We start from the raw sequence: 16,024 nt of genomic DNA, 5'->3' as shown, positions 1-16,024 counted from the left end.
TTTCTAGTATTTTCTATTGGCAAAAAAAAAAAACAAAAAAAAAAAAAACGCGTAGCTCGATACGCGTATCATTGATATATAATATAAAGTTCATAGAATCTCGACCGATATATCTGCTTCGCATCCGACGCACGCTTCTTCCCCTACAACGCCCTAATTATGCATTGCGTACCATTGGCGAAAGACAGCTAGTCGTTGTTTATCTGAGTTCATCGTGACCGCGGCTTTGGGATGGACGAGATATGTAACCGCCCGCGAATGGCATGACATCATCCATATTTAGCTCTCTACAGACTGCGTAGGCCATTTTTGAAATCTTAACAATATATTTCAAGGATACAAGACTGGTCTGGAGGGTCAATTACAGATTGATTGATCAAATCAAGAGCTGATACATCTCGAATTCAAGCTTTAACTTACGCTGTGCTACATGCTAAACAGATAATTGCAATCACCATTGGAATATGCAAAGATACTTACAACGTAAAATTTGCTTCTTGGCGCTCGCCGTTTTGCTTCTAGATAAACAATTTTCACCGATGAATACTTCATGCTCTTGTAATGACTCGATGATTTATCGATTCATTAATTTTTTTCCTACTCCATAAGTTTTCACCACAGGTGCACACTTTGGGACGATTTATCTCATCACCGTTCAAGTCAGCAGTGTTGTGGACATGCATCCATATTAGTCCCAGATTTACAGACTGAAGGGATCAAATGCCACAACTCGACAAATGCTCACCACTGCAACAAATATATCTAGGCAATAACTTGTCAGACACATATTGATGAGCATGTAATGAATCCACTTACGTGTCAAAGTGGAATTTTAAAAAATTGGTACTTTAAGGTCACTTGACTGATAGCAGCCTCACGCTAAATTTTCAATATACATCCTTTTGTTTTAATTGCATTTCTGCTATTCCATATTGTATAATGCTATCAAATTTTTTTGTAATTAATGGAATTGATAGAATATCTTACGGGTTTCACAGCGCAGATTGCAAAATTGGAAAACAGAAAACCGCGCCTACGTAATAAAGTCAACGACTTTTTTATGCACAAGAAACTTTCTTACTTCCGAATTCTTTGTAAAAAGACTGAACTCCGGAAAAGTAAATTGCGTATCGCTGTTTGCGATAATTGGAAAACATCTTGATGAATTTGGACGTGATTAGAATTCTTTTGTTAAGATATCTAGCATAGCGGGAGATTATGTGGAAGCGAATTACATCGCGAGCCCGGAAGCACGCAAATCAAATGATCAGCGTAAGTAAACTAATTAGCTGTATTTCGAGTTGCCTGCTGTTAGGCGATGGTGTGATTTGTTTCCATGCAATCTCGCGGTGTAATAGATAAAGGAAAATGCAAAGAAGGTTACATAAATATGAACGATGTGATTTGATTTATACATATAATGTTTTCACAGTACTCTCAATTTATTTACTTGCTATATATTTATACAAGGCGCGTGTAAAGTCTTTCACACATATCTGCGTTGGTAAAAATATATAGCAATCGAAAAGAGTTTTGCGATTCGTAAAAAAATGTGTAAGTTTATGTCTATCAACGCACTCGAGTATATTAATTATAGTATGTATAAACGATTATATTAACAATTCTAAAAATTATTCTGATCAATATATAATGGATGTATTGTATTAAGTACTAACTGGGAATGCTATTTACAAATATATGTACGTTCAATTAAAATTGGGGTTTCTCTAAGCGTTACAGAGCTTGCTTGTGTTATTTTACCGAGTTGACTTGACTATTTTTCAGCAACCGCATTAGCAAAACGTAGCTACATATTATACATGCCACAGTTACAGTTTATATAAATTATATGACTAGGACACAAAAATTTACTCTATTTCAAGATAAGTTTTGAATACAGTTTAAAAATTTTGCCACACGTGTAGATCTGATTAGTTATACGTACTCAGTCCAAAATTATTTACATGGATATATTATTTTTATGTGTATATACTCACAAAACAAATATACATACGTATATATACTATTTACGATCATCTCGTGACTGTTTCCCCAGTCTCTTACACAGTGAATTTCGGTCTGCTATTCGTAAGAGTAATATTCAAAAAAAATTTTTCGAGCAAAAACGGAGCACGCAGTTCAACTGCCGATATGTTTATAAATTTGTTCGTTTTTTCAGTGAGACAAAAAATTTGATATATCTAAAAAATTAGAATTACTACGAGCTAGGGAAGTGTAAGAGATTTACTGGTTAATCACGAAACGTTTCCGACTAGCGCACACTCTGATAATTACTTATACAGTAACCGATAAAAAGATATTAATCATTGCAATTAAATAGTAGTTCTATATGTATATCGAAAGGACACGATCCCTTATATTGATTAGATATTGCAATATCCGACACTACCCCTACGAGTATTTTGAGGCACTTTGTATTAATTACAAAATATATCTTATAAATATATAATGTACTTATAAGTCTTACAATTAGACAAACTGTAGGGTGTAGTTTAATATTTACAAAATAATTTATAGCTGCCTTGAAGAGCCTTTATATTGCTTACGGCAATTAACATCGTATGTAAATATATATGTACATATTTTAAGTACTAGCACCATGAATCAACAAAGTATTTACTCTTCCGTAAATACAGGCAATGACTATTAAATTTACATGTATGTTTAAACATCTGAGACGTTCACATGCTCGACACCTTTGGTTAAATTGACATCAATTTTCAACACAATTATATAGGTTAAATAATTATTACGAGCAAACAGAAAAGTACAGACAAAAACATAAATGAACACAGAAAAAAAAATAAAAACAAAACGACGTATGGCTGACTGTACATGTATTTTATCAACGTTGCAGCTGTATATATTATGTAAGGCACATGAATCCGCAGTTGTCTTATAATAATTTGACAATTAACTACTAAATATGGTCCCTATTAGGAAGATACTTGGAATAATATTCATCTTGATTTTTTTACATGTATAGGATACGCACACGCATTTACCATTCTCGCAATAGATTAAAAACCTACAGATTTCAAATTGTTTGATCTGTAATTGACGATTATACGTGCATACTCGACAATATCACTAGTCAGCTTTGTCCAGACCCGAAACTGAGAATCCAAATATCCATTGAGCCGATGAGAGAACCGAGACAATTATCTGGTTTTTCTTTTATCCCCAGAATCGCGAAACTTCTGTTACACCGCCATTGGGGTTGGTAACACTCGACAAGTCGGGCAGCCAACCGAAATCTTCCAAAGTCCCTAGGAGCAATGGAGTTTCACGCGATAGCGAGATTGAGCGTCATGCCGGGCCTCGAGAAGGCCGAACTTCTTGATGCGGTAAAATCGAAGGGTGATTTCTTACTGCCGGCGGCGGAGAGCCGCCCGAGATGTTCAGGATTCGGCGATATCACCGAAGTTCGGATAACCATTTGCGATCGGTACTCGGAGGAGTCGGCAACGATGGCTTCGAGGCGTCTCTTCGGCCTCTGAACTTCCGATTCGGATGCCTTCGCCTGCTCCAAGGCCTTCTCCAACATCAAACGTTTCGAGTGTTTTTCCACGATCAGTCTCTCCGGCCCCGTTTCCGGTTGCGACGTCTTCGTGTGCCGAATCGCCGAGAAAGATGGCGCTTGCGGCTCCGGCGTTCCGCCGACGGAAACGCTGCGATTCAGCCCGGGTCGCGGAACTATAACGCTCGTCGGCGATGCCGTCACCGGGGCCGAAATCCTCCTGGGAATCGGACTGCTTCTATCGCTCTCACGCTTCTCTGAAGAGGCTCGGTGATGCGCCCGCATGCACGACGACTCCTCGTGCTTGTAGAGATACGACTTGAGGGCGAACGCCTTTCCGCAACGACCGCATACGTGCGGCTTTGTGTTCGAGTGTGTCTGTATGTGCGCACGGAGGTTCGACTTGTCCGCGAAGGCCTTGTTGCATATCGTACATTTGAATGGTTTCTCACCTGAAAATATCAACGGTTATCGTATATCAGTTATAAAGTTCATGTACCAATGATTGTTCACAAGTACATACAGCGAATTTCTATCGACTGCATGCTTCGTCGTCTGCTTAAAATTTATTTAGACGACAGTTCGCCGCGATGTAACTTGTAGCTTGAATCAAAAATTTTGACAGTTTTCGATGTTGAGTACAACTGCCAAAGACAACTGTCAAAATTTATACTATTTATACTCTGTATACTATATTGCTGTACATTCAGCGTGGTACATTATTGAAAAAAAAAAAATACGATACGATTGATGAATTTTAAATTGTATTCATAGGTTTCCCATCATTTCGCTTTCGTGTTTTTTGTCGTATGATTTGTTATTGGTATCACCTAAATGTCTGAGAATATAATCAGATTATCCATATTTTACAGATACGGTGGGCATATTAAAAGATTTTCCATACTTTAAAACTCTAGCAGCTGCATTCTAAATATCATTGGATAAATATTTCGATGAAGCTCATACTCAATATCACGTAAATTCGACTCTATTCACATACCTATATTCTATATATATTCTACAGTCGACGTAGCATCGAACTTATCGTCGATTTACGCAGAAAGCCACCTGCAGCACGTCTGCGGCGCGTATATTAATAGTACATAAAACGAACAAAAATAGAAACCAACAAAAACTTTCCCTCGGAAAATTTACAAATCAGTATCTCCCACAGTACACAGAGCGGAAAAAGAACGTCTGAACGAAATAAATTGGTCACTTCTAGATCTGAAATAAGTAATTTCGACAAACATGCGATAATATAATGTCGAAATTTTGTTATTCGACGAAAAGTTTTTGGCGCAAATTAAGGTTCGATTGGATCAACACATACTGAATTTCGCATTACGGTGTGCAGCTATACGGAGTAATTGATGTTGCAGTTTGAAGATTAGTTCGATTCTCTAACACGAAAAAGAAAAACTATTTCACAAAAATTCTCCAGATGCAGTCGATAAGTAGAATTTTTTTTTCTAATTTGTTAACCCAACTCCGTTTTCGACATATTGAGGAGATAATTGATGTAAAATTTTCTGCTCTACACGATGGTCGAGTCATTTGTCATTTACCGATAGCCGTTTTGGAGGAAGACGCAAAAAACGTCAAAAATTGCTGTTTTCTCGAAACTCCGGTTACGAAGTTCAAAAATGATTTCAGATTTGAGTTCCTGGTGGTCGAAAAATGCAGTCACATCCCGAACATTTTCAATTAAGACCAATTTTGACCTGCAACGGCAAATCCATTTGTTACCTGATACACCACATGTGGATATTTGGTATACCCTTATCCCAATGTGCCAATTTACTTGCAGCAGTTAAAACAGACCTGCTCTTTCCGACGAAAGTAAAAGACATTATAGATTCCTGCTTACCGGTATGCGTTCGTATGTGTCCCTGAAGAAGCCACGGTCGTGAGAAGCACTTGCCACAGTAATGGCACTTGCACCCTTGATTGTGGGTCCTGACGTGCATACTGAAGGCAGGCATGCTGACGTAGACCTTGTCGCAGTGCGGACATCGTCTCGCCTTCTTATCACCGAGGGAGCGATGGGTCTGGCGATGTCGTGCCAGGTTGGAGGACGTGGAGTACCTCTTCCCACAGTCCGGACACTCATGGTCCTCGTTATCTTCGGGCCTTCCGCAGGTCTCCGTAGGGCTGGCGGCTACCTGGGCCTTCTTCGAGGCCGGACTCCGAGGTTCGGAGTGATGCTGGCGCTGCGGATGGGCCTCGTGGTTGGTTTGGGCCTCATCGCGAGCCGCCGGAAGTCGGAGTATCCTCTGCGTCTTGGGCTCCGAGCTCGGAGAACGTCGCTCGAGTATCTTTCGTTCAGCCTCGATCCTCTCGAAGAAGAGCCGCGTCCGTTCTTGGAGTGCGTGTTCGTCGCTCGTTCGTTTCTCCAATGCTTCGTTAATTTCGTAGGTGACCTCGTCCTTGTACCCGGGTGACGTCGGCCGTTGGCACAAAACGCTACCGGCCGGATGTATCAGGGTACCAGCGGCCGCTGCCAGACTGACTTCCGCGAGCTTCGTCAGGTTGTAAAGCTCCTCGGGACACTCCGAGGACGTCTCGCTGCCACAGTCGCTGACCCCATCCGAGGTCGGCTGACCGCCGCCATACTCGGCGACGCTGACTCCGCGCTCAGGGCTGCAATCTAAAAATGGAAAGTCAAAATCTGATTGGTCATTCGACGTGAGAGTCGGGTTGGAAGTGCTTCGCTGGAAGCTTTCTTCGGCAAGCTCATCCCTGATTCGAGCCTCGCGAAAAGCTGCACCTGCTGATTCATCGTCGATTGCATTCCCTCGGTTTGACTCACGCGTTATCTTCCTGCATCACCGGGTGTGCACCAATGAACCAGCTTCCAAGCAAAGTCACGCCTGGAGACGCGTTAGAGTTTGGTGTACGTACGGACTGCGCCTGTTTTGGGGAGAACGGAAATAGACGGACGCGTTTTGGACGCGGTTATGCCGCGTGCGCTAGCGGTAAGACGCCGAGAAAAGGTTGAACGCGGGGTTAGCGAGGGGTTTCGGCCGCCGCGACGGTATGCGTCGTCTTCTGACGCATCTCTTGTGCCTCCTATTCTTAAGTCGACCACCGGTACCAGTCCAACACCAAGACCGCCGTGCCGTTACACACCGTTGCAAGTTATACGTACAGGAATGGCTGAGTAATGCTCTTCGATTCGTCGGCCATGTTGGTAGCGCAAAATCATCTATCGGACGTCAGTGATGAATATGTCTTCACGTTGCCCGAAATGTGTGTTTACGAACGAATTAGCATGCAAACGGAAGAGAGCGGCTCAAAGATATCGGAAGGAAATGGTTGTGCTCCAAATTTTTAAACGACTTATCATCGCTCCGAGGTTTTATTATCGGATTGTCATTGAGGGGTTCGAAGTTTCGAGGTCAACCTGTGGGCAGCCACGTTGTTTGGATGGCTGTGGTTAATTATAGCACCGTTCTAGAACGGACACTTCGGACGATATTTCAATCATTCTACGCTATTCACACCGACGACACACTGACCGCGTCGAGGTGGGTAATTAGTTCGGTAAATCTGTCAGCGTAACGTCTTCGCTCTCGTTTCAAGGTGGGCAAATTTTCTAGTGCAATTGTCCTGCGAGGCTACGATACGATACAACACGCACAGTTCATTGGGAATGAGAGACGACCACAAACGAGGCTACGAAATTGCGGGCAAAGCATTGAAGGGTGGTTAGATCAGGAAGTAACAAGACTCGGAGTAAGTCGACGAAAACTCACCTCTCATGGTCTCCTCAAACTGGTCAGAGCCGTCGTACCTTCGGCGAGTGATGAGAAAAGCTCGAGGCATTTTCGTGAGATGAAAGGTCCTGTCAGTCGAGAACTGGGTAAAGCACACAATAAATCATGCCACACAAACTGGAACCACCACTTGAATCGTACCGGTTATTCACTGCAGGGTCGGTCGGAACAACCCCTTCGAAAAAAAAAAAAAAAAACCGACTTCAACTTTTGCGGAACTTGATATTATATGCTCTCAGCTCGACCGGGCATGCAACTCAGCCAACAGTCGCGCAACTACTGAACCCACCGTTCGTTCTAATCCTGTGCTTAATAGAACCTGACCGAACTGTTCTCTCGCCTGCTCGAGATAGTCTGCTGATCAAGCAAGCTCACCGCGCGCCGCAGCTTTCGAGCGTATAGTATTCGTCCGGGTGTATTTCGGGCCTTCATATAGGAAGGAGTTCGTCTCCCCCGCATAGCCCCGCTTATAGGACCCGGTGCGGAGGGCCTCCCTCCCCCGGAACCCCTCGGAACCCCTCGGAACCCTTGGAACCCCACGGAACTCCTCCTCAGCTGCTCCCGAAGCACCGAGTGAGCGCGTGCTCTGCCTCCTGCGGGGCGTGTAAGATTGTATGTGCGTACGTAGGTGGTCATGCACACATGTTGAAAAATACGCGTATGGTGTGCTACGGGGGGGGGGTGTCCCGGTGGCTGTACCACCGATGTACGAGTACTTGAAATTCAACTTGACGAGTGTCGATCGCTGCCGGATTTTCTTTAATTCTGCACTGAGCGGCTGCGCTGAGAGAAACTTTTTCACTAAATATTATGTTACTAGAAAATTATAGTAAGATTTGTATCGGTGGACAGTTACGGTTTGAGTATTGTTTGCGTTGGTGGAAATTTTTTTTTCAACATCGTTACTGTTTGGTGTAATTGCAGTTTATAACGTCATGTTTGTTTTTTTTTTTTGGGTTAATTTGTAGTTTTAAATCTGTTCCCTTGATTTTTTGATTTTTTTGTGAGGTGTTTCGTGAGGGACTCGATGAATATTGATAGTCTATCGAGTACAAGTGACCTTGGACACAAACAAAAATGAGCACGTGTGTATCTTTTACCCGCAAGATTCACATTACGCATTTCGTTATTATTACATGTAAAAAATGGTAACGAAGTCTGATTAGGCGCAATAAATTAATCGAATATGAAGAATTTGAAGATTGCAGTAGAGTTCGAGTCATGTTTGGTAGGTTCTTCCACAAATTTATAATCACAACACTTTGAGAAACTATTTTCTTTTTTTTTTTGTGTCCCGAAGTCTCGTGTACAATCGAAACTTTTCAAGTTCGATTTCTTCAGAAAAATTAGACTTTCTACAAAAATCATTTCACAGAATAAATGTCGTGCCCCGAAAAGATTCAAGCGCCAACTCCCGAGTACCTTTAGTCTAATATCGCGAGTATCGACGCGGGGTTGTTCCGTGAATGACGAGGGACGGCACCGTTGCTTCTTCACCGCCCCAATAAAATGTGGTCTACATTATAAGGAGTTGTCGTAGACCGGAAGCGGTCGCAAATGGAGCAGAATGTGTACAATGTAAGTGCGTTCGAGGATTTCCAAGGAAGGCCCTAAGCCGTCTCTGGTTCCCTAGCGTTCCGAAGTTTATTTTGAGGGATATAATCGAAGGGGAAACAGTTGACTCTCGTCTTCCCGGTGAAAGAAGGGATGTTGGATGCGGCAAAGAGGTACAGGGCATGACTCGTTAAGAGAAAAGGAGACGCCCGGAGCTCGTCCAGATTATTCCTTTGTCGAAAAATTGCGAATCCCGCAATGGAACTTTCAAAGTGTCCCGTTATAGAGGGTAGAGGCGGACTATCTACGTGTACGGGAAGTTTCCGTAAAGTAGAGGGAAATTAAGATGGCGGTGCTGCGGTAAAAGTTCCACAAAGCACCAATCAGATTGTTTCCCTTATTGCTTACGAACGACATTCCGGCGACTTGTTGAACCACTATTTCCTGCTTTTTGGCGGACACATTATCGGTTGAAAATACATACTTGATACTTCACCTGACCTCTGTCCTTCGTACGGCCCATGACGGGAAAGAAAGCTCCTTGCCCAATGGCCGCATGAAAGGTCAATCGTTACCACTCGGCACAGTCACGTAGCGGAAATGACGTAATCTCGAGGGTTATAATTCCGAAGCGTGTACGTTTGTCACGTTTTAATATATTGAAATAACTTTTGGCAGCTTCTGGTATACTTTGGATACATACATATAAGCAGATCGGGCCAGCTGTGAGTTGTACGCGGAAAACCTACGCAGACTTTAGCCACACCCTCGACTTTCGGCTTGACGACAATGTTGGCGTTGTCTCGATCCACGCGGTATTTAGCCCCCCGAACACCTCTCAGGGTATTAATTATCGCCGCAAAATAATTACCATGGAACTCCGGCGGTATATTTTTACCGCCTCCCGGTTTCGTTCGTCGCTCTCGGACCGATCGTGTTTCACCCCACAAGTTGCTCCTGGAGTCGGCACGCGCCAGGGGGGCTTGTTAACCAAATATTAAGTCATCGTGAAAAAAAGATGGTGCTGGAGAAAAAACGAACGAGGTGGAAAAAAATTAAAGAGTATAAAAAACCGCGACCCTTGCCGCTTGCGGAGTTCACGTGGGTCGCGACGCGCCCCGCAAGCACGCTTCGGTCTCTCGTCACTCGATGGCTTTCACATGTTCTGCAAGCTTCTTTTAACCGATCCAACCACCACCCCTCGCCCATACCTTGTCTCTTGTCCAAACAGGTTCGATACGACAAGTTGATCCGACGACGACGAGAAATGCTCCGACTATTTGTTGTTACAAACAAATCGCGGGGGAGGAGAAACGGAGGGAGGAAAACAATTAACAACGGTCAAAGAACCGTTCTGAGCAGCACGGAATATAATTCGCCGTTTCTTCGATTTATCGTCAAATTTTTTAACCTGCACCCGTTATATTAAACCTTTTAAACGAATATTTTTTAGCATTCGCACGAACAACTTTCCTGTACGAAAAAATGTAGCCAATTAATGATCCACCCTTCGGCACCGTTTACGTTACAAAGAAGCAAGTGGTTACTTTACGCTTGAAATCGAGGTACACTTTTATTCACTTATTTGGGTGTCAGTCAGAAGTCAAAGAGACTAATTATACAGAGGAAATTACAAGTCTTTTTATGTCGCTGGTTAAGGGGGTTTAAAAAAAGATCGGCAGATGATTTGGTTTACCATCTTTCGCCCCGCAGATCGGTTTATGCGTTCACCACAAGACTGAGTGTCTTGAAATCTGGACCACCGATCGGAATTTCCGGGAGTCACGTTTTTTTCAACTTGCTAAATGATGTGCTATAAAATGTAATCAGGATTTTACCCTAACTAGCCTGTAATTTCACTTCATGCAGGGTTATTTGAGAAATTTGCTGTGGAAAATTGAGGGAACAAAATATTGAAAAGAAGACTTAATTGCAAGCCTGTATAGATTAAATTCTTACTTTGAAATGAATTTTAGCTAAAGAAAAAAATTATATTTTCACAGCCCGTAACTTTACAGCAGCGACATATTTTCAAGAAAAAGTTTAAAGAAAGAAATAAAATCGTAAGAAATTTCATATTACATTAAAAATTCACTCCACCAAATTTTATTCATAGATTTATATGTGAGGCTGAGGGTAAAGCAAGTGAAATAATGAAACGATCTAATATATTTACATTATTAATATAATTATTTGTTTAAGCCAAGATTTTGATAGAGTTCACGTCACGAATCAGAGAAATATTGGCCTTAGCTTCTTGCACCGTTTTACCCGACAGGGAAATATGATTTTTTTTTAAATACTGAGAAGATGTTACAATAATGTAAGTAGATATCAACGAATTAATCACGGCTGAGGAAAATAACGGTGACAAAAGAGATGATGTTTCAGTGAAATATTGACTTTCCCTGGATAGTTCATAGCCAGAATCCAGAAATCGCGTGTACCTCGGAATGTTGACTGCAGCTTTTTGAACTGTCTCGTTATCACAGAGAAAACAAATGTAATGTCGATTTTACATCTGCTGTGGCCATGTAATGATACGAGCAATACTTTTTTGGAGTCAAGTCTACCTCATTGCGGTAGATCTTCCTGGGTATGTTATTGCTGTAACTCTTACCATTGGTTTTATACCTCTTATTATAGGATTAGTAAATCTTACCAAAATTGCGGTAGATTTAACTCCAAAAAAAGTGCTGTCATATATTCCCCGCGCGAGACGTAAAATATGTAAAATATTTTCCTTCCGTGCACGATGAGTATAATAATACACGCGCTTGGACATGAAACCACGTCGCATTGCTCGAGGCTTCTGTAAAGGACCGATTGAGAGGCTTCTATAAAGGAGACGCATGAATAAGAAGGAAAAGAAAATCAACGAACAACCGAAGTAAAATTTATTCCAAACGAAATTAAAAGTCCAGCAGTAGATCGGGACCAGTGAGGGACAATGACTGCAAGACGAACGAGTAAGTTCTCCTTCCAAAGGTGGACGACGATAGGTATATAGGACGAAATTAGCGATAGAAGGATTTGCGTACGCGACTGAATGAATGCTTCGTGAGTTAGTCAGCGTCGCGGTGCTAAATCCATCCAACGGATGCCTGGCGTCGGGCCAGTTAAACCACCCAGCGCACCAACCTGCTTGCTCCAACTATAAGCAGCGAGATTCTCTCCGACTCGCTCGCTCGCGCGGTGGCGTCTTATCATCATCCTTAGCCGCGTACCGACGCCTGGCGTCGTCGTCGTCGTCGTCGGTGGTGCTTCGCCCACGTCGCGCCGTGACCTCGCCCACCTATCCGTGAACCACCACGAGGGACGTTTGCGCGAGACGTTTTTGGCACCAAGATTTTCTGCAAACACATGACTTTTCCATCCCACGTCCATCCGCCACCGCCTCCAATTAGCTTCCAATATAACGAGACGCTTTCCTTTTCGAATCAATGTTTATACCCGCAGGATCCAGTCGCGTGACCACTAGCTGCGGTCCAATCACGGTTTCGCAAATAGTCAATCCGATTTACTGCTGCTCACCATTTTCATCCGGAATCAATGTCGACTCTTGCACTGCGTGTCTACGCTCTCTTAGCATTCGACGAGGCACGCCGCCTTTTTGGATGGTGAAAATAACAGATTCTTAGGACGTTTATAGAACTGACGCACGTGCTAACGCGGGCCTGACACACCATTTCGTTGAATAAATTGCTGAACTATGCGGTCTAGGCATTAGGAGATTATCACGGAATAACAACGGAGGTAGAATTTTTAGTTATTTAGTTATTATAGTCAAAGGAAGGTATCACATGTATCGATATCTCCGATTTTCTTTCTTTTCTAACACGTTACAGTAGACTAAAAACTAAGTGACACGTACTGTTTTTCATCTGCCATCAAACACTTTAAGGGTGTGAAACGACCATCCGAAGTTAAGGCACGTCAAGGGACGATTTGGCAGTTTCACCCACAAGAACATAACATTTCTCAACCAATCCAACTGGAAAAGTTTCTCTATAATGACAAATTAAAAATGTAATTTTCTCGATTAAAAACAAACCGAAAAAACCTCACTTTGCAGAATACTGTCACGCCTTTAAAATAACATATTAGAAAAGAATACCTTTCTTGTTAAAAGTAAAAACGACCGATTTCAATCAGAAATCTGCAGGACTATAAACGATCTCTTAAGATCCCTGGTATTCGAGTGTCGGAAAAAATAGCGGGATGTTTCGATTGTTTCTTAGGCAGGATACGGAATTGCGGAAGTCCGCCTCGCTAACGAGCCGCTAATGTTTACAAGTTATACCCGGGCTACGTGCCATGCGATGCGCCCATCTCCTCCACCTATTCACAATATTTTAGTTCTCTAGTTTATATCGTTTCCACTACGAGAGGAGAACAGGTGTCCCCCACCACTGGCAGATCGACGTCGCGCCATCCCGGAATAAAACTCTGCGCGTCGTCGGTTTTACGCCTCTCTTCTTTACATATCTTGCCTACCGACATCCTTCCTAAGACGCAGGCGCGAGAAAAGTGATTGAAGCCACCTAACAGCTCGCGCTTCGCGATGCACGACGCTTATGCCATTTTTGTTCTCATAGGTTATTGGAAAATGTCCTCGTGACGTCAGAGTTTGATTGGCGGCGCCATTTTATCACCACATAACCTAAGCTTTCAACTTTAATAGAAGCAAATCGTTGTTCTTGGGCTTTCAAATTACTCGTGTCGTATGTATTAGTTAAACGTAATCAATAATATACCTTTTGTAACACTCAGGCGCGAAAAAACACGGTCAATCATCAGCTATCAGCCTGGTTGCATTAGTTTGATTATTTTCCACCAGATGACGCATTGCGAAGTGGCAATCTCAATACGCGTAATTACTTCATTACCCATTCATTATAGCATATTCAAGATCAATCGTCATACCCAAGTTTAAACTTCGTGAAAATATTATTTCAATTCGTAACAAAATCAATGCTTGTGTGGAAACAAGTTCATTCGATAGCGAACTGGCTCCAAAATTGTACGAAAAACTGTTCAATACCGACGTGTTGCACAGATGAGATGTCTTAGCGAGTATGACTTTTATCTTGTGCCAAACTACTTTTGATCGACAACTAAGTGAAATCTGGGGACCGTTAGTTTGCTCGTATGTCTTTTTGTTCCAAAGAAAAAACAGGCACTAGACTGACGTCAAATGACGCTCCTATGTTTTTGAAAACTGATCGTTATTGTTTTCCATCGGTGAAGTATTTTGTTTTTTAAATTTTATTTTTTTTGACCAAACTGGATGCAGAAAATTTTTCAAATTTGTATGCCATAAAAAACTACGTAAATTCGTGATGTAATGAAATTTGGGAAAGTCGGTAAATAGCATTGAAAACAAAATTTAGTAACAACTGATCGCTGTAAACAAACACAATATGATAAATCGTCAACGGAGGTTTGCCAAGCTTTGCCAGAAAAATCAAGTTTCAATCCGTAGAGTCAATTATTTTTTTGTTGTGACTTTGTTCTTTTTTTTTTTATTTTCTTTATTTTTTGGTGTTTCTTTTGCATCAGATCGAGCTATTTTTGATAAGATGCGCGTGTGTCCTCTACACCTGTTCGACGAATAAATTCTCACGCTTGTTTGTTCGGTACGCGGTTTTAGCTTTTTTCATTCGCCGGACATCTTAATAATAGATTTATCGAAAATCGATGAAATTTCTCAAATCTCGGTGTAATAATTTTGCCGCGACAGAGTTCGCATATTTCAGATCAAGCAAAAACTAATACATGTATGCACGTCGTCACCGTTGTCTGGGAAAAAGTGACCTGCAGCTAAGGAAGCGAAAGGAGAGAAAAAGAAAAGAAAAAAAAAGAGAAGGAAAAAATGGAGCCGACGCGAGGTGTATTAATAGACAGACTTACGCGTGTATACAGCGCCATGTTCATACAGCGTTTTTAGCACTATATAGACCGGGGGTATTACCCAAATATGTGGAACGTGCGGAGGGCGCGTGACTTTTTCAATCTCATAAACCATCGTCAAAGTGTACACAGAATGTATCAACTTGTCGGAAGTACTCCGGAGGCGAACAACATTTTTCTTTTATAAATTAGGTGTATTTCCCGTACCTCCCTTGACGCCTGGGGAGGATTATCGCCGTGCTTGGTGCGTGTAAAAAAGCTCAAGGAAAGGGAGGACATTTTAGAAATGGGGAAGCGCGGTCTCGCGGATCTATTTCGTCAGCTTTGGTGTTTCCGAGCCTAGGTACGTACACGCAACGTGTGGCCAAGGGAAGCACCGGGCTGCTCTTGCTTGTTCCGTATGGGGTTCGAGAGTTATTTTCGTGCATTGCTCAAAGCCGCATATACGCCGCCGCGATGCTGCAGCTGTCTGCAAACCACCGCCAACCACGGTCATCTCTGATCTATGCAAGGTTTGCTCGTACGGCTGCTCGATTATAAGATTGGAAAATTATCGCGTTACCAATTGCAACGTGTACGGTTGTCTGGCGGCGGAGATGAAATTCCGAATATGAAAAGATCCGAAAGCGCCTAATTTTCAATTATTTTATGGCGAAACTTGAGGTAGAGAAATTAAAATTTGAAGAAACAACAAAATTTCGAACGGTCGGAAACCTTAGAGCTCAATGTTCTCAAAAGGGTTTTTGAAAAAATTAAATTTCGAATTTTTGTTTCAGTTGTAGGTAAAACAGTACGATTTTCGGTCAAATCTAGAACATGTTTTGCCTGGTGAAATAAGTTGTCGTGAAAGAAAGAAAAAAAAAAAAAACCAAAACACTTGGTTCAATCAAGAGCTATACTCACTTGATAACAGAAAATATTTGATTTTTTGATTTCAGATACAAATTTATTTTGGGTTATCCTGACCACTGCGAGGATACTTTTTTCTAAGGGGATTCCGAAAACTAATTTTCAACGGATAAATCTCCAATATTTTCGGACGAATGTTTTAAAAAATGTTGTTAAAATATTGTTCTTTATATGCTTAAGGTTTGAATAAAATAATTCTTTTATTATATTTAAAAAAGAAAATGGAGGTTATGTTTGTTTTCTTTGCCCTTCAAAACCCATGAAACTCCTTGAGATATTTCTTGCGCGGAGGGCAGTATTTTGTGAGGGCATAAGTAGGGTCCCTTCT

General features: G+C 41.9%; 1 protein-coding gene and 1 long non-coding RNA gene across 2 annotated transcripts; one reads left to right on the top strand and one right to left on the bottom strand.

The window, feature by feature from the left end:
* Window positions 1–1,423: 1,423 nt before the first annotated feature.
* On the bottom strand, window positions 1,424–7,741 carry LOC124211913 (uncharacterized). Its single transcript, XM_046611447.2, has 4 exons — window positions 7,610–7,741; window positions 7,300–7,495; window positions 5,412–6,191; window positions 1,424–3,993 (listed from the first exon to the last, which is right to left on the bottom strand). The coding sequence occupies exons 2-4, from the start codon at window positions 7,367–7,369 to the stop codon at window positions 3,308–3,310; spliced, it is 1,536 nt and encodes a 511-aa protein (XP_046467403.1). The 5' UTR covers window positions 7,370–7,495; window positions 7,610–7,741; the 3' UTR covers window positions 1,424–3,307.
* Window positions 6,740–15,825, top strand: LOC124211914 (uncharacterized). Its single transcript, XR_006881540.2, has 3 exons — window positions 6,740–7,071; window positions 7,144–7,406; window positions 15,726–15,825. It is a non-coding gene; the product is annotated as an uncharacterized lncRNA (long non-coding RNA).
* Window positions 15,826–16,024: the final 199 nt, after the last annotated feature.

This window comes from Neodiprion pinetum, chromosome 2, assembly GCF_021155775.2.
Source record: "Neodiprion pinetum isolate iyNeoPine1 chromosome 2, iyNeoPine1.2, whole genome shotgun sequence".
Lineage (NCBI taxonomy): Eukaryota > Metazoa > Arthropoda > Insecta > Hymenoptera > Diprionidae > Neodiprion > Neodiprion pinetum.
The sequence above is the reverse complement of the archived record's forward strand: the minus strand, read 5'-3'. Positions and strand labels throughout refer to the sequence as shown.